Source organism: Pleurodeles waltl, chromosome 5 (genome assembly GCF_031143425.1).
Source record: "Pleurodeles waltl isolate 20211129_DDA chromosome 5, aPleWal1.hap1.20221129, whole genome shotgun sequence".
Taxonomy (NCBI): Eukaryota; Metazoa; Chordata; class Amphibia; order Caudata; family Salamandridae; genus Pleurodeles; species Pleurodeles waltl.
In genome coordinates this window covers 1,348,316,663-1,348,341,234 of record NC_090444.1, presented here as the reverse complement: position 1 = coordinate 1,348,341,234, position 24,572 = coordinate 1,348,316,663, and the positions used below count along the sequence as shown (strand labels likewise).

Genomic DNA, 24,572 nt, shown 5'->3' with positions numbered 1-24,572 from the left:
GACTGTGTGCACTGGGATCCTGCTAACCAGGACCCCAGTGCTCTCTCCCATTAAATTTTGTTGCTTGGACCACACACACCCCACACTTGGCATACTGGTGCCCCTTATAAGTCCCTAGTATATGGTACCCAGGTACCCAGGGCATTGGGGGATGAGGGGTTCCCATGGGCTGCAGCATTTATTATGTATTATGCCACCCATAGGAGCCCATGTAAACTGTGTCTGCAGGCCTGCCATTGCAGCCTGCGTGAAAAGGTGCTTGCACCCTTTCACTTCAGGCCACTGCACCAGGTCACTGTAAGTCATCCCTATGGTAGGCCCTCCTAGCCCAGAGGGTAGGGTGCAAGTACCTGTGTGTGAGGGCACCTCTGCAGGAGCAGAGGTGCCCCCACGAACTCCAGCTCCATTTTCCTGGACCTCGTGAGTGCGGGGATGCCATTTTACGCTTGTACTGGACATAGGTCACTACCTATGTCCAGCTACATAATGGTAACTCCGAACCTGGGCATGTTTGGTAACAAACATATCAGAATCATACCCCAATACTATTGTCAGTATTGATTGTATGATTCCATGCACTTTGGGGGCTCCTTAGAGGATCCCCAGCATTGCTCCTACCAGCTTTATGGGGTCTTCCGAACAGCTCACGCTGCTGCCACCCCTCAGACAGATTTCTGCCCTCCTTCTGCTGCTTGAGCAGCTCATGCCCAGGAAGGCAGAACAAAGGATTTCCTTTGGAAGAGGGAGGCAACACCCTCTCCGTTACAAGGCTTGGGAAGGGTAGCCTCGCCAAGCTACTAGTATGCTCTGAAGGGCACATTTGGTGCCCTCCTTGCATAAACCAGTCTGTACCAGTTCAGGGACCTCAGCCCCTACTCTGGCGTGAAACTGGACAATGGAAATGGCGTAACCACTCCCCTGTCCATCACCACCCCAGGGGTGGTGCCCAGAGCTCCTCCAGGTGGCCACTTGATTCTTCCATCTTGAATCTAAGGTTGGCAGAGGCCTCTGTGAGAATCTGAGTGGCCAGGTCAGGGAGGTGACATCACAGCCCCCTCCTGGGTGGTCACCCGGCTAGGTGACCAATCCCCCTTTCTGGATTATTTTGGGTTTCCCTCTTGGGTGGGTCCTCAGATTTGACGTGCAAGATTCCAGCAGGACTCCTCTGCAACGTTTACTTTGACTTCTGGCCACTGGAACCGCAACTGGACTTCACAGGAACCTACAATCTGCAGCTCCAGCGACGACTTTGCCACGCAACATTGTTTCTCCGACTCCTTCCAGCAACTGCAACATTTGCCCAGCTGTGCTTCCTCTGAGGGCAGCAAGTCTTCAGTCTGCATGAGAAGAAAGAAGGAAAATTCCTTGAAGTGAAGGAGTCACTTATCTGCATCCGCAGGCACCAACTGCAACAACAACCGGCTGCGTGGATCTCCTCTCCTCTCCTCCTGAGCTGCGTGGATCCTGCATCAGGGGTGGTAGTCTGGAGTGGTCTCCTTGGTCCTCTCTACCAGCTGCCCAACTGTGGAGTAGGTAGGTCCTTGCCTTCCCATGCAGGACAGTACCCCCATGCACCGCATCTCTTGCAGCTACCCCCGGCACTCTTCTCTGTGAAGCACAGCCCTCAATGTGCTTCGCCTGTGAAGTGGGACCTCTCTTCAGGTGTGCTGTGGGCCTCTCTACAGCTCCTGGGCTCCTTGCCTGTAGGTCTTCTGTGGGGGCTGTCTCTCCTCCTCCAGACTCTCTGCCCTGCTGATGGTCACCTGAGACTCCCCTCCATGGGTTGAGTCCCCCTGGACCTTGCTGGTCCCCGGTAGCTCCGCTTTTCTCCTACTGCGACATTTGCTTTTGCCAAGGCTTGCTGGTGGGTTTTCCACACCACAGACTGACTGCAATTCTTCATCTGGCGTGGGACGTCGACTGCATCACCTAGGAACTCTTCATCTGCTCCAGTGCTGCATTGCTGACCATCTTCGTCTCCCCGTCGACCAACTCCTGCATCCACAGATGGGTGGGTAGTGGCTCCTGCCACGACCGGACCATCCTACGTAAACTGGACTTGGTGCCCTTCTTTTCCAGGTCTTACTCTTCCAGGATCCACCTCTAGTTTCTTGCAGTCTTGTCTGCGTTTTGCAATATCCTTCTCTGAAGTCCTTTTGGTGGGTCAGGGAAAAAACTGTAACTTACCTCTTTTCTCCTGGTCGCTGGGGGGCACTCTGGTACTTACCTTGGGGGTTTCCTAGTTCCTCCAGCTCCCCTCTACCAATTCCACTTCCTTGGGTGGGGACCCGGCTTTCGCATTTCACTTTCTTAGTATATGGTCTGGTCCCCTGTAGGCCTTCAGTATTGCCTATTGCTTTTCACTGTTTTCTATTGCTTTTTATGCCAATTTGTGATTGCTGCTGTACATATAATAGTGTGTTACTTACATCCTATTGGAGTATTGCCTATTTAGTGTTTTAGTGTTTGTGTTACTGTAATAAGGAACCTTTATTTTCGTAACACGTGTTTCTTTCATGTGTGTGAGTGCTGTGTGACTACAGTGGTATTGCATGATCTTTGCATGTGTCCTAGATAAGTCTTGGCTGCTCATCCACAGCTAACTCTAGAGAGCCTGGCTTCTAGACACTGCCTACACTTCACTAATAAGGCGATACCTGGACCTGGTATAAGGTGATAATACCATAGGTACTCACCACACACAAGGCCAGCTTCCTACATCAGAGAGCTCCTTTTTTGTCCCCTGCAATTTATAAATGAAAACTGAATATAGAACAGTGAGCAATGAACTCATCAAAGAGCTGCATGCAAACATCAAGGTATAGATTAGAGCGTCATGATTTCCCCCCACTTTTTGATTAACTTAATGTTGCAAAACAAATTGATTTGAGTGCAGTTCTTATTATTAAAGAGAGCCCCCAACCATGGTGTTATGTTTTAAATTCTGAGTTTGCGCTTCTCCAGATAAAGCACTCTGAAACTATACCTGCTACCAGTATGGATGACCTGTGACACCTACACCTTGTAGTTCTCTGTCTTATGTAACATTTCATATACACTGATTTACACATATATGATGATTGTCTCTGCGTAATGTCTGTGTGATGTAAAGTGCTTTGACACCCTAGACTGGTATGAGGGATGAATGATAGAACAACACATGCATATATCGTGCATGCCTTAACATCGCGGTCTCAACAATGACCGTGTCTTTACTACGCATGCCTTTACAACGAATTTCATTGTAAAAGCATGTTTGGTAAAGGAACATGCGTGGTAAATTCTCCCTACCCTGCCCCCTTACACCTGATACCATACTCCACCCATCCAAGCACTTAAAACTGCCCCTGCCCTGAGCCCTAAACCCCCCTGCCCTGAGCCCTAAAAGTAACCCTGCCCTGTCCTAAAAACTACCCCGACCCCCACTCTGAACCCTAAAACCTACCCTGAACTGCTCTAAAAACTACCTTGATGCCCCTGCCCCCACCCTGAACCCTAAAACCTACCCCGCTCTGTCCTTAATACTACATGACCCCCACCCTGTACCCTAAAACCTACCCCACACTGTCCTAAAACTACTTGAACTCCATGCACTCCTCCTGACCCCTAAAACCTACCCCACCCTGTCCTAAAAACTACCCCGACCCTACCCTGCCCTAAAAATGACCCCAACCTCCCACTCTAAACCCGGCCACAGCCCTACTTACCTCTCTTTCCTCTGCTTCTTCCTGTTCCACCCGGACAGCTAGACTGCTATCTATGCTGTAACCACGCATATGTGTGGTAAAGATATGTGTGGTAAAGGCATGTGTGCTAGACCCATATTTGTGGTAATGGCAGCATGGTCAATGCATTGCATTGCATTGATTGCGTTGTAAGGGATATTTCCCGGTATGAGTGGTGCTATAAAACAAATGAAATGCATCTGAGAGAGAGTGGTGATGGATAGTAGTGAGGGAATCCGTGGCAGAGGTGGTCACTGGGGGGCACCAACAAACAATGTCGCACAGGGCGCCACCAGCACTAAGGACGGCCCTATCAGACAGCACAGCAGTTCACAGGAACGCGGCAGCACAGAGACTGCCACTTGACAGTCAGACAAGGACCTAGCAGCAATCATAGGCCTTACTGGCCTTCATAGGCAGGCGGAGGCCCAGAGACTTATACAGCCTGACTAGTAAGAAAGCTCCCAACAGGCAGCACAGGAATCGACAGGAAGCACTGCGCACAGCAGGCAGTACAGGCCTCTTAGGACTTCACACAGGCGAACAGCATCACAGAGCCTGTCGCTGCCTAACTGGCAGCAAAGGGTCCAGCAGACAGGGAATTGCAGGCCACACAGGACTCGACTGGAAGCGACCGTCTTCCCCATCTCCCCCCATCACGGCAACCCTTCTGGGTGCAAACTTTGTGCAGGGGGCCCACCTCAAGGTTGTCCCTGTCCCCCCCAGAAATTTAGTGTCTCCTACGCCCCTGAGTCCCCTAAGCCTTATTTTAAACAGCTCACTTAAAAAAAATGGACGCCTTGTGCCTGGCAGTCTGCCCTCCTTTGTGCAAGAGGCTCCTCGTAGTTTCCAGTTTGTCCACAGCGATGGAGAATTCACGCAGTCACAGACAATCCACGAAAGGGCGGCGGCAGGCAAAGCGGGAAATCGTGACCCTGTTCTTCCTCAAAAAGTGAGACGTCAGAAGGGAGCGGGGCAACAGCCGAGCGGGGAAACAGCAAGCATCACTGCTCTAGGGCATCCCCGAATGCCCGAGTTGTAATGGTCTTCCTCGAAGAGTGAGATGTCAAAAGGGGGCGGGCAATAGCCAGGCAACAGCCAGCAGGTGTGGGGAAATCGTAACCATCACTGCTCTCGGGCATCCCCGAATGCCCACATAATAATCAGGCGCTCTAATGAAACCCTGTCAAAGCGTTCTTCTCACCAACTGCAACAAGACAAAGAGAGCGAGGGAGAGTTGGCCATGGAAACACCCCCCTCTGATGTTAGTTTCTTGTTTACCGAGGGCTCGGTGGGGGCCAAGGAGGGGGTGGGGAGACCTGCTGGAGGACTTGCCCGATGAAGCGTGGCTGCTCTGGAACACATACCCACAGTGTTAGACGAGCAGGCAAAACAAAAAAAAGAAAAAAAAGTTCCCTCCTGAGGAGATAAACTAGACAAAGCGTAATTATACAGTATTTGGTCTTTGCTCCCAAAGAGGAAAAGACCGGATCAAGAGGCATGACTGACCACTAGCAAGCAAGGATTTTTAAATGACACAGAAACTAACAAATGAAATAGCTGGAACCCCACAGTAGAAGTATACTTAAAAGTATAAAAGAGTTTGTATTCTTACGCTCGACCTAAAAAACGTTATGGATCTGAGCACACGGAAGGCTCCTTACCTTGACTCCATAGAGGGCCAAGTGTTAAGGAAAGAACCAAGGACAACAATTGCACTAGTGGACTAAGAGGTAAATGTGCAGTTAAGCTTCTGCATGAGGGGCATGATCACCCCCACCTCACCCCTCTCTCTGCTTTAGCAGCCAAAGGGGGTGGTGGGGTCTTGAAGGGCCTCTTCTCTCTGCATCTCGGCAGACAAAGGCTCATAATGAACTTCGGAGGGTGAGTGAGGGAGTGAAAGGAAGGTTAGATGGATGGATTAAATGATGAATGGATAGATGCATGGATGAATGAGTGAAAGGATGGATGTAAGAATAGAAGAGTGAAAGGAAGAGAGGATGCAGGAGTGAAGGGGAGGGAGGATGGATGGATAGGTAGAAGGGTGAATGATGGAGGAGTGAAAGGATGGATCGATGGATGAGGAGAGAAAGGAAGGATGGAAGAATGAGTGAAAGGATGGATGAGCAGACGAATGGATGGAGTGAAAATACGGATGGATGAGCAAAAGGATGGATGAGTGAAAGGATGTATGTAAAGATGGCTGAGTAAAAATGGATGGACGAGTGAAAGACAGGGTAGCTGGATGTCTGGATGAAAGGATGGATGAGTTAAAGAGTGATGTTACAGTGGGATAGGTGATAAGAAGAACTCTGAGGCTCAGGTGAGTGCAAGTATGGATTTATTTATAGGTTCTGATATTTATCAACAGTGTGCATTGGTGTCTCCTTTGTCCCGTAATGTCTCTCTCCTGTCTTTTCTTCCCAGCTAACCTCTTGACTGGCGGCGATCCTCTGTTAGACTCCCAGACGCACCGGAAAGGAACGAAAGGGAAGGTAGGTCAGGGTATGTATTTACATAGACCGTAACTCATTTTAGGGGGGGGTGAGGAGGGGGAAGAGAGGAGGAGGAGGAGGAGGAGAAGAGAGAGAGAGAGAGAGAGAGAGAGAGAGAGAGAGAGATAGAGAGAAGGGTGTTTTGTCGTGTAGAATACTTTAAACCTTTAAGGTCTCTTTAGGATAAATCTATAAGCAATATTAGACTTGGTGCTGATGCCCTGCTCGTTCCTTCTCCCGTCACCTCCCTGCCCCCTCCCAGCTGCTCCCCTCTCCAACCCCCTCTGCACTGTCCCTACCCTCTCCCCTCCTGCCACCGTTCTTCCGTTTTAGCAATATGTTGTCCTTTAGAAAGGACTGTACCTTGGTCAGCCACACCCCTCCTGGGACGTGGCGGCTTCTGAGCGTGTCCTCACTCCTCTCGTTCCGCAGGGTCCGCCGCTTCTCTGGGAACGCCGGGGTCCCCAACTCTTCTCTCGTTGTCCTTCTGTTCGTTTTTCTCAGTCTTTGCCGGTTCCTCCGTGTCTTGGTCCTCGGCGTCTTTGATTTCCCCGGAACCCGGAAATCCGGGGTCATGGGGCAAGCGCCGGCCTCCTGGTCGTCCTGGCAACAAGGAACGCTGTGCTCGCGAGCGCGCGAACCGCGCCAATCGGAGGATTCCCGAGCCGCGTTGGAAGACAACCGGCTACAAGTGAGTTGATGGATGGATGAATTCATTGAGTGAAACAATAGATGGCTGAGTGAAAGGGTAAATGGAGGGATGCATGAGTGGATGGATGGATGGATGTGGCGAAGGGTGGATTGATGGGTGTAAGGGTGGATGGATGAGCCAAAGGGAGGATGATGGATGGAGTGAAAGGATAGATAGATGGAGCAAAAGTGTGGATGGATGAGCGACAGAATGGATGGCTGATTGAAAGAATAGATGGATGAAAGGGAGGTGCATAAGTGAAAGGATAGATGACTGAGTGGATGGATTGGTTTGACGGATGGTTATCCCTGGACCAGTGGTGGCTCTCCGTTATGGGCACCACAGCTACACTACATCCTCCTTGTTTTGTGGTCCATTTTTATTGTATCAACAGTGAATAATTATTCACTCTTGGCATAATAAAAATAATATGCAGGCCACTTTGGGTCCAGCAACAACTGAGCCAGCTAATGACATTGTCTGATTGCTGACACAGGTGGATAAGGGTGCCTGAGCCAGTCATCAGAGATACTGTTTAGAGCTTGTGAAACTCGAGCACTGTGAGCATGTGTGTGACTATGGGTGTGAGTTAAAGTAAAAGAGAGTCAGTAGAGTGAGTCAGAGTGAGTTAAAATGAGTGACAGTAAGGACAAGTATGTGTGAGAATGAATGTGATTGAGGAAGGGAGAATGACAGAGTGTAAATGAATGTTACTGTGTTTGAGTCTGAGTGAGTCACAGTAAGACTGAGTAGTTCAGAATGAGTGAGACTGAGTTGGATTGAGTGAGACAGAGTGAGTCAGAGTAGAATGAGTGAGACTGTGTGAATTACTGAGACTGAGTGAGTCAACGTGAGACAGTAAACTTAGTTTTTTTTTTGCAAGAGTCCTGCGCAGCCGGAACATCATTTTTAGATGCTCCGGTTGCACAGGCCTCAGGCCTCTCAATCATATCTATGAGGAAACACAAAGTCAACTTGCCCGGCATTGCATGGCCTCATGGACATGGAGTAAGGCAAGACAGCGCAAAGCGCTGAATTCCCTTACTTTGTATCAAGGAGCTGCCCCTTCCTGCACAAAAACAATCTTGCGAAAAATGGGGAACAAGGGTGCCTGCATTGGCGCTAGGCAACAAATTGAGCGCAGGCTGAAAGGACAGGAATGCATGGTATCTCGTAGATATGGTGCATTCCTGCCCTTTCGATTTGGCATAGGGCAGCACAGCAAAGACTTGCGGTGCTGCCCTAAGACAAATATTTGTAAATGGAAAAAAGTGTGAGAGAACCCATCAAGAAGCAGCTCACTGGAATTCGAGCAAAGAGTTATGCCTCACCACTTTTAAAGGTCACTAGCAGCCACTGCATAAAGATGACATAGACCTTATTCGACAAGTTAATGCATTTAACTGCCACAGCTCAATATACATTAAAGGAGGTATATATTGTGGTGACGCAGATGTAGGACTCTGTCCTGTTGCTGAGATAGGAGGTCCTCCAGATGTGGAATGCTGAACGAAGGGCAAATGATCAGGCCCATAGCATTGGGTTCTGTCTGCTAGCCACCAGTGCAGATACTGCATATTCTTTGAGATCTGAATGGGGTTGTAGAGGCAGCCCTGATGCTAGCTCCACTACGATGTCAGGGTCCACTGAAGGGAGTGCAAGTGCCACCTTTTGTATTGGACCAGGGGGATACACAAGACCTGAATGTCACAGACTTGATTTGGAGGAGGAAAGGCTTTGAATGCTACCATGTTCAGAAATGCACCGGTCAATGGAAATCTTTACTTTGGACTCAGGCAGAATTGTTCGACCGAGCATGTGTAATTATGACTCCTGCCGGTCCAAGAATGTCTTTTGGGCCCATAGCTAATAGAATCTGAGTCAGAATGAGTATTTTGAACCTGCCTTCCTCAGAAAGGCATACAGTGGGCCGAGGTCTAGAATAGGCCAGAGGCCTCTGCTCTTCTTCAGAATGAAGAAGCAACATGATGAGCATCCTTCTCCTGTCTCCAAGTCTGACAGTTGCTCAATGGCACCTTTGGACAACAGAGGATGACATACTCCATAAGGATAGCAGAGTGATCCACAGAAAGACACTATTCTGTGGTAGGAGAATTGGGTGGGGAGAGAGCAAACAGCAGGACATAGCCTGTTTGAACCACCTATAAGACCAACACTTCAGGAGTAATATGTCTCCAGCTGGAGAGGAAATGCCAAATTCTGCCTCCTTCCGGCCAGGCATGAGCCTGAAAGGGAAAACTACTGTGGTTTAGAAGCTGCTACAGCAGGAGAGGATAAACTGGAAAACTGCTGTGTCTGATTAAATGAATGCCTCCTGCTGGCATCAAACAAAGGGCGTCAAAACAAGTGGACTGGTCTGCTGCAGTTCAGGTAGGGAGGGAGGGAGGGCTAGCACTGCCTGTAAGTTAGTCCCCCAGCATAACTTCAGAATTTTCTGCATTGATAGGGAAAGTGCTTAGGCAGCGAGAGTCCTAAAGATTAAGCCGCAACACGACTAACCTTGAATTATTATTGTGCCAAATCATCCTTTTCTCCAAACAACCTGGAGCTACTGAAAGGACATCTTTTAAGAAAGCTTGCACTGCACCAGAAAACTCATTGGCTACATCCAGGCATGTCTTCTGAGTATGATGCTGGTATCAATACCTCCATCCAATTCCTAGAGTACAGACCCATTCAAGTACATACTTGGTTGCGTCCTGACTACCATGTTGTTTAAGATAGTGTTTTGCTTTCACTAATGACCGAGCTGACAAAATTCTCTGGAATGCAGCTCTTAGTTCAAAGAAGACATTTATTATTATTTGACCGCGAGGTTCCTAAAAATGAGATTAGCATGTTGAAAGCACATGTTTAAAAATAGTGACACCAAAGAAAGGAAAATATACCAAAATGATTCTCAACTGTAATGTACACAGCAAATATATGTATTTAGATTATATTATGCAAAGCAAATAATGAAGTAAAAATTCATCACCGTAGGTCCTGCCAAGCTCTTCATCTTTCTCATGCCAGCAAGACAATGACCCCCGTTTGACTGCGAGAAAGAGATTACCATCCTCACGGGACAGATATCAGGCATCCGACGTCAAGAATCCTGATTGAGGCCACTCTCCCTCTCACTGCTGCACTGGGTCTTTTTATATCTTAAAAAACCAGAAGCAGTTTTCTGGAAATCCCCCCTCATTTAACAATTCATACATGCTGGCTAGTTTAGGTCTGCTTTGAAAATAACAAGTTGGGGTTTGGCCAAAGTCCCAAGGTGTCAAATCAAAACAAGGCTGTTCCCTGCCGTCTGAGTACATCCTTATCAACCAAAGCCCTTGGTGAGAAAAGGCACGAAAACAAGCACAGTTTACAATGTCGAAAATCACAGACAGCTTTAACATGGCAGTGTCTAATGCTATGATAAAGTCAATAGGCAGCTAAACTGAATACAAAATGTAGTCTGTAACTGGTGAACACTGGACAGGTAATCCAGTTGCAAAGTGGTGCAACACAAAGTCAGTGGTCAAAAACACATATTTCACTACAGATAGTGAGGGCCTGAGATCCACCTGGATGGCGGCAACAGATAAGTGACCATGTCCCATAGTCATGGGAATACTCCTACCAGAAGCCAAACTGCATTTATGGATCTGACTGCTAGAGTGGTTGAAGACTCCCGAATCAGGTTGCTGGAAAGGAATTTAGATTATCTTTGCTTGCTGGAGCTTGACAATCAAATTCTCCAGTCTCAGGTGCTTAGTGTGGAAGTGCATATCCCGGGGTCGGTCTATGCAGCCTAGTCACAGGTCGATTGATTTGGGGGTATTACCATGGCTTAGACCAAGCAGACAGAAGGAGAGCCATAACTGCTCAATTAAATGGCACCAACATCTCAGATGAAGCAGGCCCTGACTGAATTATCTCAGTCAATACATTTGTCTTTGTCTCTATATTGGGAAATTGTAACTGAATTGCCTTAGCTGCCCTCTGAATCACTACAGCAAAAGATGTGCTTTCTTCTGTTGGTGGCCCTGGTGGCAAGTTTATCTGTATTTTAGGGAATAGGTTAAACTCTCCGGCATTTTGTAGTTCTGCAAAGAATGAGTCCTCAGTAAAGCGTGGGGGAAGTAAGCTGTACCCCCTTCTCCTAATCAGTGTCTTGAGGGGCATCAGGTCCAAGTTAGACCCAAAATAGCATGAATTCTCTGCTGGTACCGATACCTGTGAAGTGGAACTGGAATGGAATCTGGCTATATGACCACCAGTTAAGCCTGTGTGGTTTTATAGTGTTACATAGAGCTGGATTGGGCTGAGGTTGATTCAGGGTCAGAGATCAGTACCAGCAAAGAAGGAACCTTTGTGCTAGAATAGAAGTCAATAGCGGAGTAGGCACGAGCTGGCATTTAACCCTATGGGACAGTCAGTGTAGGGACTGGACCTGTCGGTGAAGTCTGACTGTAGACCCCTGCAGCTCCTGTGGTGCCTGAAAGGACACCAGAAGCACTCCCATCATCTGCAGCATGATCTGTTTAAAGGAAGCTATCTGCTGTAGGATCTACAGCCTGGAAAATCCGGGGACCCAAGAACCAGCTGCAGGATCGGTTTGGATGCAAAGGAAAATGGAGGGGGTGATTTGCATTTTAATGCCCTCACGACTTATCACAAGACTTCAAAGGATGGGATGGGGTGGAGACCCACTTTGCTTTCTTGCACTTATGTCTAGACTTCGACTTTGACTTACCAGAACATTATGTCCAGGTAGATAATGTTTCATGGGAGTGATGTTCAAACGAGGATGGCAACTAGGTCCACGACTTGTAGCAGGTCCTATACCTTGACTGTAACCTCTTCTTGTCCTTGGTGATATAGAGTTTCACCTCTCTGTCCTAAACTGGCTAGCAGTGCATGAGGACACACTTGTTGCACGACTAAGTCCTGCCTGGAGCCCAAGCACCACAAATGTATCTTGTGGGCGCCTGTGACCAAATCTGCTTTCTGCAGTTTTAGCCCAAACTGAATCCTATGGTCTTCGGTGGGGATATTGTTCACTAATACACAGTTTGCAAATTTAGAGATGTTGGAAAACCAACAAACTTAGGAAACTGATGCAAGCGAGTAGAGGTGGTGCTTATATGGTGCTCTGCTGCGTCACTTCCAGGGAGATGTGGAGCCATACAGTGTCACCTACTGGTGCGCAGCAGCATTGCTTAAATGTTTCTCCATATGCAGTCTGGCACCTGGAGATCTTCCAAAGGAGTGGAATCTGCAGTTAAAAGTATCTATCAAAATAAACCTCTTAAAAAACTGGCAATCAAAAGGTACCTGAAACAGGGAAAGCTGGTAAGGAAGACACTAAAAAGCAATGCTGTCAAATAACCTTTAAAAGTACAGACCGCCAGGCCCTGCTGTGCAAAGTTAAGTGCAAATATCTGATCAACAAAAAGGCAAAAGGTCTTGAAAGGGTTGATGTTCTCACAGACACCAGGATGCTGACAAGTAGGAAAGGACAAATCAAATGGGTTTTGCAACCACGGAGCTGGGACAGCTCTGGGAGAATGAGTGGAGCTGCTTTTGCTACACTTGATGATTTGTCTCACCCATGAAAGGAGCAGAAAAGGAGGGAGAAAGACCGGTTGGTAATCCTCTTCCAAGCGAAAACAAATTGGGACTCCCACTCCCAGAAGGTTTTGGGTGCTTGGAAGCACACTATTCACAGAAAGAAGTACCAGATACCATAAGCAGATGTCCCTCTCTGACCTCTATGACATACATTCTTTGATATTTCCTTCAGGTCTTAAACCCTGACACTGTGAGAAATGACGTTTGACCCAGCATGTCACCTAAAACAAAAACACTGGGAAATTGCTAAAGAAGCTCCCAAATTGTGTTGATCAGGGGTGTAAAAACAAGAACTTAAACCACAGCACCAGTCAGTGCCATATATAGGTCTGTGCCATCATGTCCGGTGGTAGACAGAGTCATAACTAGAGCCGTGAGATGCCACAGTGCTACGCTGTTAAGCTGTTGCCCGGAGAAGTTTTCTAGATCCAATTCGGCACCTAAGAAAATTGAAAACTGAAAGAGTAGAACTGTAGAACACAAATGGAAGAGCTAATCAAGATCGTTGGCACCAAATGAAGGGCTGTGGGGCTTACAGTGGTCAACTGACCACAGTTTTCTACTCAGATAGCTGATTCTGCAGGACATTTGGACTCCTGCCATAACTGTATTACTGCATGTTGGCTACAGGCTTATTGCAAGGTAAAAAGGTTCATTCAAATGCTGAAGAAATAGGTAAGAATGACGCATGCAGTGGAAGAATCCCTATCGATGGCCATCACAAAATTACTGAGAGCTTATCTTAAAACTCCATACCCCACCACGGTGGTAGTCCCAGAAGTGTTCCTATATGTGAAGAACATTAGAAACAACAATACCATGTGCAAAATGAACAACACTGCCATGCTACAAAGAAAGAAAGAAAGAGATAGAGGGAAGAGACTACTGCGACAAAACTGTATCCAAGAGAGAAAAATTGGTCCAGTCAAGAGTCCTTGTGCATGTCCTCAATGACCGCAACCAAAAAAACACCAAACAGCTACACACTGGATGCGTGTCTTTTTCCATTGGTGAACACAAAAGATACAGCAATTAGGAGTAGTCAGTCAGTAACCTGAAAGATCTTATTCATCAAAAGGTTTTAATAGAAAGAGATTCGAATCAAGCAAAAAAAAAAAAAGTACTGAGAACACACCACAACCCCTAAAAGACTCTTACCAATAACTAACTGCAAGGGTCAAAGCAGAAACATAAGTCAGTGGAACAACATCTATATCAACAATGGCCATAGTCCCCATGGACAGAAACATCAGAACAATGATGACCACAAGTAGAAGTCAGCTCCAAGAAGGTACTCTGCCAGGGACAGCCTTTCCATAATTCCTACAAGAATATGTAACGTGATGCAAGACAGAGGAAAAAATCATATTAGAACAAGATGAGTGACATAATGTACAGTGCACAGCTACTGTGTGCGTACATATGTACCACTCACTGGCATGCAGGTGCTTCAACCAGAGCTCATCAGCTCGTTGGCTCAAGGGAGTGGCTTATGAAGTGAAAACTAATTTGTACTGTATTTACCATAATGCAATGGGGCCGACTGCATGCTGGAGTGGAGGTAGGGTGCTCCCATCTGTTTCCTGTTTAAAAAGGCTCCCTTGAGCCTACAAGCTGACGACCTCTGGTTGAAGCACCTGCGTGCCAGTGAGTGGTACAGAAACCTGAGAGGACTTTTGGGAGCATTTCCAGCAAACCCACAGACAAAGCTGCTCTCTGCTGAAGAAGGGCTGAACCGAGAAACACGTGTCCAGATATATACAGCACTAGCTGCACCTACTAAGGTGAAAAACTACAGACTACTTTATGGAGTAAAAACGAATTTGTACTGCATTTACCATGCTGCAAAGGGACTGACTGCATGCTGGAGTGTGAGGCAGGGTGCTCCCATCTGTTTCCTAATATTAAAATATGTGAAGTTGATCTCTGAAAGTCTACAACATCAGTGGATGTGGTAAATATTACACAATGTGATACATGTTTACCTTTTTTATTCAGTCCTGTTACAACCCCACACATAACCTAAGATTTAACAATGAAAATGTTGTATCACCACCAAAATCTCTATGCGTCACGGTCAAATGTCAATCATTTCATACTTGTGGCTCTTCCAGTAGAACTATCACCTGTAATTCAAGCAAACACAACACGCAAGAAGCCCTGAAGCATCTATCACCTGATGTTAGAGCGAACAGAGTTATCATCATTTGACACTGCCTTAACTTGGTCTACGCCAAATGCTCTTTAGTTGTAAATATGAAGAATGCTGCCAGTATATCATGCCCATTTATCTGTTTACCGGCCACTTACAAACAGGAGCGACTACGCACTACGGCTTATGGCCATTTGTTTTGTAATATGTTAGCCCATCCATACCTGTCCAATTGTTGAAAATATTCTTACAGCATCTCCGTTTAAAATGTTTATATGACGACAATAAATATATAAAATGGCATATAAAAATAGGTAAACTAAAAGCCACATTTACCCACTCGTATTCTCTTTGTATTTTCAATATATTTACTTTTATAAGGATGGATGGAAAGAGTTTCAATAAAGCAAGCCCAATCTGTGCATGGACGTCATTGATGGGGGCTGCCAGGGGGTTGCAGGTACGACCCCGGCTTGCCCCTTGCGACCCCTAGCTTTGCCTTTGAGACCCCTGGCCTCAGGGGTGGCAAAAACTGTGCCAATAGCACAGTGGCAGCTCATCCTCGAGCAAGTCAGCTGGGGCTCCAATTTCTTTGTTTTGGCTCAATGTTTTTATTACACGAATAGTGAATTTGGTTTCATTATTCACTGTTAGTGAAATAAAAAAGAAGCATAATTAGCTGGAACATGAGGTTCCCTAGCTAGTGAGGTAAGCAAAAAATGCTTCTAAACGCATGTTGTGTGCGTGCTTGCGAGTCAGTGTGTGCTTACGTGAGGCTGTAAGTGGGAATGTGCATGTAAACGTGTGAGTGGAATTTAAGGTCAAGGGCGTGAGATGTCTCTTCAGCTACCCCTGGCGTTTTGTTCAATAGACGTTCATGAATTTGTGTTGTTGTGTTTGCCACTGGAGAAGAGCGATGTGAGAGCAGCTGCGTTGTTGTTTAAGAAGGACTGCGACAGAGAAGCCTAGAGGTAGAAACATTAATTCAATAAATAGTATTATGTATCCTGATGATGTATGCTATTTCTAATTCTCAAATACCATTTACAACTTCAACATGTAAAACAACTACAACGTGACCAATTGTTTGGCGCACTGTTACAGTACTGAGTAATACTGAGATGCTCTAACTCATGTTGCTTTCTCCCTATCAAACTGAGGTTAACATTTTCTGATCAGATAAAAAGATCTGTTCGAATACAAACCTTAACTTTTAGTTGCCTATTTGGCAGGTCAGTGTAGATCGCATCCCACTGCTGTACAGTTAGATTCTTCAAGAGCAAGATTGCTTCAATTAGCAGCATGTCTGAAATGGCATCCCCTACAGTCTGAAAAAGGAAAGAAAATAGTAAGTCTGCACTGCGTGTTTAAGTAGGTAGTATGCGCAACTGCAAGCAATTTAATAAAACAAACACGCTTTCTGATACCCAATATTCTAAAATTATATCAAATAAATTGCATGTTTAATTTGGAAACATTTATTCTCACTAAAATAATATAATTATTTGTATATGCACGTGTAGACAATAAGCATTAGGAAGGGGGAATTGTGACAAATGTATATGGACACTGTAAGAATGTGCCCCTTTTGGCATGGTTACCCCCTACTTTTTGCCTGATATCTGATGCTAACTTGACTGAACGCGTGCTGGGACTCTGCTAACTAGGCCCCAGAACTTGTGTTCTTTCCCTAAACTGTACCATTCCTTCCACAATTGGCACACCCCTGGCACACAGCTAAGGCCCATGTAAAAGGTTCCAGTGGTACCAAGGGCCCTGTGGCCAGGGAAGGTCCCTAAGGGCTGCAGCATGTATTGTGCCACCCTGATGGACCCTCACCAGACACATGCACACTGCCATTGCAGATTGTGTGTGTTGGTGGGGAGAAAAAGGTAAAGTCGACATGGCACTCCCCTCAGTGTGCCATGCCCACAAACCACTGCTTGTGGCATAAGTAAGTTACCCCTTTAGCAGGCCTTATAGCCCTAAGGCAGGGTGCACTATACCACAGGTGAGGGCATAGATGCATGAGCAATATGCCCCTACAGTGTAAGTCCATTCTTAGATCCTGTAAGTGCAGTGTAGCCATATTGAGTACATGGGCTGGGAGTGTGTCATTACAAACTCCACAGCTCCATGATGGCTTCACTGAATGCTGGGAAGTTTGGTATCAAACCTCTCAGCTCAATAAACCTACACTGATGTCAGTGCTGGATATATTGTACAATACACACAGAGGGCATCTTAGAAATGGCCCCTGAAATTCACCCAACTCACTAGTGTGTGGCTGATTGGTCTATGTCAGCCAGCCACTACCAGACGAGTTTCTGACCCCTTGGAGTGAGAACCTTTGTGCTCTCAGAAGTCAGGGACAAAGCCTGCTCTGGGTGGAGGTGCTTCACACCTCCCCCTGCATAAACAGAAGCACTTGGCAGTGAGCCTCAAAGGCTCCTGCCTCTTGTGTTGCTGCCTCAGGGCTCTCCAGCTAGGGAAGAAGCCTGCCCCTCGGACCAGGCCCCACTTTTGGCAGTAGGTCCGGAGGGAAAATTAGTGAACACCAGGAGGAGTGTCCACCCCAGCTGGGACTACCCCGAGGGTGCCCAGAAATGAGGTAAACCCCTCCAGGCAGAATCCTCCATCTCGTTTTGGAGGGTGATAGCTGATAGACTTAGGAATGTGTCCTCCTCCCCAAAGCGAGTGGGCAAATGAAGTGTGTATCCACTCTCAGGTCACTAGCCATTGGCTACTGCCCTCTGCCACTCACCTAAATCCAGTTATTTAGGGGCACTCCTGAATCCTGCTCTTCAGATTCCTGGTTACCTGAAAAGAAAGACTAAAGAGCCACACCAGCAGAGAAGACTCCAGACGATAACTGACTTGGCCCCAGCCCTACTGGCCTGTCTATAGCTTCAAGACTCCTACTACAAAAAGGCGACGCATCATGCGCAACCAGTGACCTCTACAAACCCCCAGAGGACTGACTGTCTACCACAGAATCAAGATTTCCTGAGGACAGTGGCCCTGTTCATACCGAAACCTCCAAGAAGGAGTCCAGACCCTCCTAGATCCACAAGTCCTGCCTACTCTGCACCCGACGCCCATGGCCCGAGTCCAGGTGGCCCACCGGTCCAGAGAAGGTCCCCAGGTGAGTCCGGCCCCCGGGTCTACCCTGGGTTGACTCCCCTGACCCATACGACGACGCCTGAAGCCTAAATCCAGAGGACTCCCCTGACAGTGACCGGCTCCAGTGAAGATTTCCAGATGCCTAAAGGTACTCCAGCACCCGCAGCCCCCTGGCCTTGGGGAATCCAACCAACAGTCCAGCAACATCTAGTGAGCTTTCTACTTACCTGTCCAGCCTTGGGTCTTCTTCAGCCGACTCCCTTGACCAAGCCTGCAGCATCTTTGTGACCCCCCCAGTCCCAGAGTTCCGCCATTGAAAACCATTGGGCTCCCGATGCTGTGTTTGCACCCTGCCCCTGTACCATTGAGGGTGCGTGTTTGGGCGGACCTGGGGCTCCCCCTGGTGCTGATCTAAACCCCCCCCAGGTGTGTGCCCTGAAGTCACTGATACTTTCCTGCAAACTTTCTTTCTAAGTGCCCTCAGTCGCCATAGGATTCCATTGGGTGACCGACACAAACTTTGACCTCTGCACCCAGCCGGCCCATTGCTGCTGGTGGTGCCCACTTGGTGTCTTCCTAAACTTTACCCTGTGGGCATCCTAACCCCCTAAGACTGGGATCGTAAGTCGAGTACTTACCTGAAAATTGTTTTGTTACTTTTTCTCTCCTCGTACTGCATTGCTTTCTAAGAGAAATTGCACTGTGTCTACTTTTGAAATTGAAAAGTATTACTTAACTGAAAACTGTTTTACCTATAAATTCTACACAAAGTGCATTTGATACTTGAAAGTATTACATTCTTGAAACTGTACTTACCTGGAACAAAGATCCTTTTTGTTCTAGAAATAAAGTAAGAGTATATTTTTGATACATAAACATTGGACTCAAGTTAGTCATTGAATGTGTGCCTCATTTCTTGACTGTGTGTGTGTATACAAGGAATGGTTAGCACTACCCTCTTATAAGCGTAATTGCTCAACCACACTACCACAAAAGAGAGCATTGTTATTATCTACTGTTAAGCCTCTGGTGATCCACTGAACTCTGCGTACACTATACCTTACTTTGGTAAAGTACATACAGAGCCAGCTTCCTACAGACACTACTGGTTTCGACATAAGTTTCACATAGAAAAGTGGATTAAGGAATCGGAACAAATTCTACCCACAGTTACAGCCTAGAAATAAAACTGATGTATTCCATGAAATAAACATGGGACTTGGACTCCTAACGGTCATCAGGACTTCAGAAGTCAGGAATAGGAGGCACTGAGACAATTTAAAACTGATTTGTTGAAAATAATTCAAGCCTATGACTAAGGTGGAAATATTGTGATTATGGTTGTGGACAATGTTATGAAGGAAGGTTTCCAGTTTAGAACATTAAAACAAGCAGGGAAGCGGGAGCTGGACCGCGACAGACAGCCACATCCTGGCGCCGCATAGTAATGATCATCAATAGAGGACTATGAAGCCACCATCTTAACTACTCATAAACGGCCAAGAGTGCACTGCACTGCTGTAGGCAGCAACACTTTAAAGGAGGAAAACGCCAGTGGTATTTATTTTGGATGCCTATGACCATGCAACTTTAAAGGTGCAGAAAGTGAGAGGTGCATAAAACATCTGAGACACTGTATAAACAGTGGAAAGACCCCACTCAAGCTACACCACTGCATTATACAGGTGATAACTACTGAATTAGAGAGTCAGGTGGCACAGTCCTAATGGAGTGCCCCTACACCCCCCTTTAGTCCCAATGTTTGGAATAACAAGGAAGTACAGGACCTAATGTTCTAAGCCTCTCTTTGTTAACCTTCGAAATCTGGTTGCTCCATGTTGCTGAGTCACCAGTGGTAATAATCTATCATGAGAAGCTCAACAACACAGAGGATGATATTCTAGATACCGATTTGATTGGCCGCAGGGATAGCTAAATGTAACATAGCCAGAGCATGGTACAATACAAATACTCCGAAATAGGCAGATTGGGAGTCAGACCTGGACTGGTGTCAGAGTGCTGAACAGAAGGTTTATGAAGGTAGGGGCTGCCCCAATAAATGGAAGAAAGTGTGGGGACCATGGGAGAAATACAGGGGTTAGTGTTGTGAAGTGAGGTGGAGGGAGCCTGGAATGAATGGTACACTGTGAATCCATGTCAGAACAATCCAATTACAAGTGGGCCGTAAAAGCGCCGCATGTGCTTCGCTGGTGGGACTGCATGCCATATTATAACTAATCAAGGTTTGTTAATTCTAATGTTAGCATACTACTGTACTCCTGATGCATAAACATCACATACTGTGAGAGGTGTTTAAAAAAACTGATGCCTGATTACAAAGGGGTGATTGTGTTCGTCTGGGTACTAGAAATAGCTGAAGGTGCTGCTATGTCTAAACCAGCTAGACATCTACTGTTAGTGGAAGCAGTGTCAGGAGAGGCCCTCAAGCCAGCCCTTGACCAGAGTACACCACCAGTATGTGGCATGCTTATCATCAAGCCAGTTCCTCGTTGGGCTGGCACTGCAGTCACTATGGGCCCCTAATTATGCGCTGTTTACCAGAGATCTTTTTCTGAAGTACAGAATTGGAATGGACTTGATATCCTCCAAAAACTAATCGCTCACTGAATAAGCAGATAGATAGGAATAAGTTTAAAATGAACTAAGATACCCCTCTGTAAGGACTTATTTTGAAAGTACCTGTTAAGGGTTAAAAAATAAAACAGGAATATATTAGGAAACTATGTTTCACAATATTCACTTTAAATAATCAACATGTTTCTCACCCAATTAGCCTCTACAGATCTATGGCAATTTAATTTATCAGGACCAAATCAACCTAATCTATATTTGCTGGGTCCTTAATTAAATCCATAAAGTGTAACCACACATAAAATCACACAAATGTGTGTGCTCTTAGGTATAGGATAATACTTATTACATGTTGATGGAAGATTCTATATCACGATTGGAGGTGAGGATTATTCTATCCTTTCTTCACTTTGTTGAATAGCAGCCATTTCACAACTGCAGTAATAAGAACTACTATTACCATGAATAATTAGGAATCAGTAAAGAAAAAACAATAACGTCCAATGCAAGGAGGCGATCAGTGGAATTGCCAATCCGCTCTCAGCAGTCCATAACATAGTCCATCATGTGTCCCCTCATCCTCTTTCTTCGCTGCTCGCAGCCAAGATAAGTCACACTTCTTTACCTGTATTATTATCATTGCTATTAATTATTGCTAGTTGTTTATATACAATTGTTTTTTATATACTTTTTCTCCGTTTATTGATATTGCTTTATATTTCCATCCGCGAGAACGATCCTGCTCCTTCGTGGCTGTTTTTAGGTCTAGCATTCGAGACCTCTTGCATATACTTTAGTATATACTTCTAAACTTCTTTGTGGGGTCTCTGCTTTTTCACTGGTTTGTTTCAGTGTCCTTAAAAAATCCTTGCTTGCTAATGGTCAATCCTTGCTCTTTGTCCCACCTTTTCCACAGATGTACACTCCCCTGGAGCATGGCCCTAGTACTTGTACCCTTCCACTTGAGCCTATGTAGCCTGTGCTTAGGGATTACTTTTTTCAAAGGCTAATAGCATTTGACCAGAAAGCTGGATGTTTCAGTGGCTCAAGTCTGTTTCTGTTAACAGGGCTCAAGTCTATTACTTATTTTCATCTGCAGTCATGTATGACTTTGTTTATTCCATTCCTTACTCTCCATTGCACATTTTCTGTTCTTGCATTTCAAATGCTTGTTCCTTTTGTCTGTCTCTGCGAGCTCACAGCTGAACTTTGAACTGGCCGCTTATGTAAACTGTTTTACTTTTTATTTTCAGTTTGTGTGGCAAGAAAATGCTAATAGCTCAAACTTGAGCGAACATGAGACCCATTGTGGTTCAAATGCTTGTTTGTATTATTGTTTTGGTGCTCTAACACGAGCGAGACGACCTCTGATTAAAGCAGCTCAATTAACTCTGCTGCTGTCGGCCCCATATCCCACTGCTCACAGCCGCTCACTTTTACTCGATCAGGAGCCTGGAAGAGTAACTGCATTGCACAGGGAACATGCTAGCAAGAGTCCTCTTGGAGGGGTGGATAAACTGCACACTGCAGCTTTGAACATGTACTTGTTTGTTCTACTTTCATGGAGCACTGTCACAGAGAGTAAAGAGCAGTGTTCTTCCTAAACACAAGTCTTCTGCTCCTGTGCTGTAACATGAACCAGCAGACAACTGATAACATCTGCTTAATTAACTGCTGCTGCAGGCCCATATATCACTGCTCACAGCGCTCTTCAGCTTTCACCATTTACTTGTTTGTTCGACTTTCATAGCTGGATTGTACCGAGTGCAAAGAGCAGTGTTCTTCTCAATTAACATTTGTAATGCTTGTTTTTATTAAGTGCTTACCTGTCTGCTTTTGGAACGGTGGAAACAAACCCAAAATACGAGCATGCTACTCGTTTTTTTTTTTTGTACTTTAACTTTGTAATCAATATTTATTTACATTTGTTTTCCACAGGGCATCCTGAACGTAGGAACAAGTGAGAACAAACTTTGCTTTAATCTGTTACTTGAAAACGTACATTTCACTTTGTATGCAAAAAATTGCAACTCTTTTTCTCGAAGCTGATCAGTGTGTAAAATGTGATTCCTTCAGATTTTGCATAGTTGCCACTATTTTTTGTAAATCTTCGTGTTCAAATATGAGTCACAGTTGATTTGTCACCATTCACAATGGCGTTATTCATAGGAAATAGAGGTGCTTGTCTTGCTTTTACAAGATGTAATTTTGTAGCCAATTATGAGTCCTTGTGGAGTTATCATCCCAAGTCGTGCTTATTTTAATTCTGCTATTTTAAGCACTGAGCTTCAAAGTAGGACTATCACATAACTAACCATTATTTTGGCCCCTCTTCTATGGAACAGGGGCGTCCCTGTTTGCAGCTAGTGTTAGTGTGATGAAATAGGGAGACAATATTTGCGATTTATGTGGTAGATGGGCTGAAGTATTAGGGTTTCTATTTGGTCATGTTTTCATTTTTATTGTGCACCATGTCTTTTCATTTTCAGCAGTAAGTATGTTAATATACTATGTTCCTACATTAATAATTAGTCTAAAAACTTAATCTGAGGGGTCTTATATATAATAACATAAAAAAATATATAATAAATAATGGCAAAATTCATTAATTTTTGCTGCAGATAGAGGAAGAAGGTAAATGGAAGGGCTTTAGTTATATGCAGGGCCACTAGAATTATGTGACAGAGAGGACCACATTATGCGGCATGATTGACCAATTTATGTGGCAAAAAATTCCAGTTATGCATTTACCAACAGCTCCAACTCAAGAAAATGCAAGACCTATTGCATTGCAATTGCTTGTTTCTGTTGGTTATGCTCCTGCCGCACTGTGGCCTTCCCACTGCTAGGTGGCCTGCAAGAGACATGCTAATTTTGCTAACGTGCACAACTTCGATTCCCTTCAGATCGGAAGCGAAGTTACAAGCTGTGTAGCCTGCCTGCCTGAAGAGCGAAGTCCTATAACTGTGAAGCTTGTACAGCCTGCTGGGGCTCAAAATTATCATTACTGATACCTGGCTTCAAAGCAGGGTTGTTTTTTTTTCCTTTCACATACCCAATCTGGGTCTGTATTTACAAAGGCCACCCTGGCCAGCGGGGACACACTCCCCGGTGGTGACCCCATATATTTATGTACATTTAAGGCACCAGGGGTGAAGTGTCCCTGACCAAGACCCTATAACTGTGCAGCTTGCCCCCGCCATATATAGGCTGACACCTAGCCCGCCCCCCCCCCCATTTGAAGGGTATTGCCCATACATTATACAGGGGTATATCCCCCCCCTCTTCTTTTTCTCTACCCACGAACAAAGCATTGCTCAATACCTACCTCTGTGATTATAGTTATACCACATTATACTTGCTGAGAGATGGAGGTTACTGAGGATGATGAGTTCTATGACGCTGTAGATGTGTCTATATATAGAGCAGTGGCTGAGGCCATCGGCCCTCTAAAAAAAAACAGCTCTCAACAAATCATGCATGAGTGTGCGAAGATAACTTTTGCCCCGGCCCCCATGTCAAACCCCCTGCCCCCAGAAGATACCCAACCATCTGCAGATGATGCAGCTCCTGTGAAACACTGCTGCGATGCAGGGCTTGATCATGACGCCTTTGTCCGCATAAAATAGTTCTTCCAGTCCCACGCAGGGCTTTCTCCTACTTGGGATCCCTCTAGTTTATTTTCAAAGCATCCTCCTCCGACTTCCCCTGACCATAAGGGCTCTCATTCACACAATGAACCCGATGAAGATGATGGTCCTTCAAGTCCTTGGCTTCTTCTTCCCAACCCCTTTTTTCTGATACTCTCACCGAGGGGTCCGACATGCTGAACCTCATCCTAGGTCTTCCAAATGGCCCTGATCTGATAAAGTGGCAAACAGTGTGGCAGATCGCATCTGGAAACTGATGGGGAAACAGCCCTTAAACAGTTACGGGACTGAGTACCCGCATCCTTCCCTACCTGACAACGTTGCCCTCACACCGAGTTAGATTCTAAAAGGATCACCTTCCTCCAAAAATTCATAAAGGCCCAAAAAAGGGTATTGATGGGTCCTGGCAGGCATGCCAGGGCAAGCTACTGGACATCCTCGGCCTCTTAATTAAGATCCTGGACATGGCCGAGGACGCCAAAAACCACCAGCTCCTTAATTTTCCCAGACATACTT

At 45.9% G+C, this 24,572-nt stretch overlaps 1 protein-coding gene across 2 annotated transcripts in view; it reads right to left on the bottom strand.

Moving 5' to 3' along the window:
• PGM3 (phosphoglucomutase 3) overlaps positions 1-24,572 on the bottom strand; it is a 328,635-nt gene that overhangs the window by 63,865 nt on the left and 240,198 nt on the right. For both annotated transcript variants that reach the window (XM_069235611.1, XM_069235610.1), the window contains one exon: positions 15,897-16,019. In XM_069235611.1, coding sequence (XP_069091712.1) covers positions 15,897-16,019 — 123 coding nt within the window. The remainder of the gene's footprint in view (positions 1-15,896; positions 16,020-24,572) is intronic.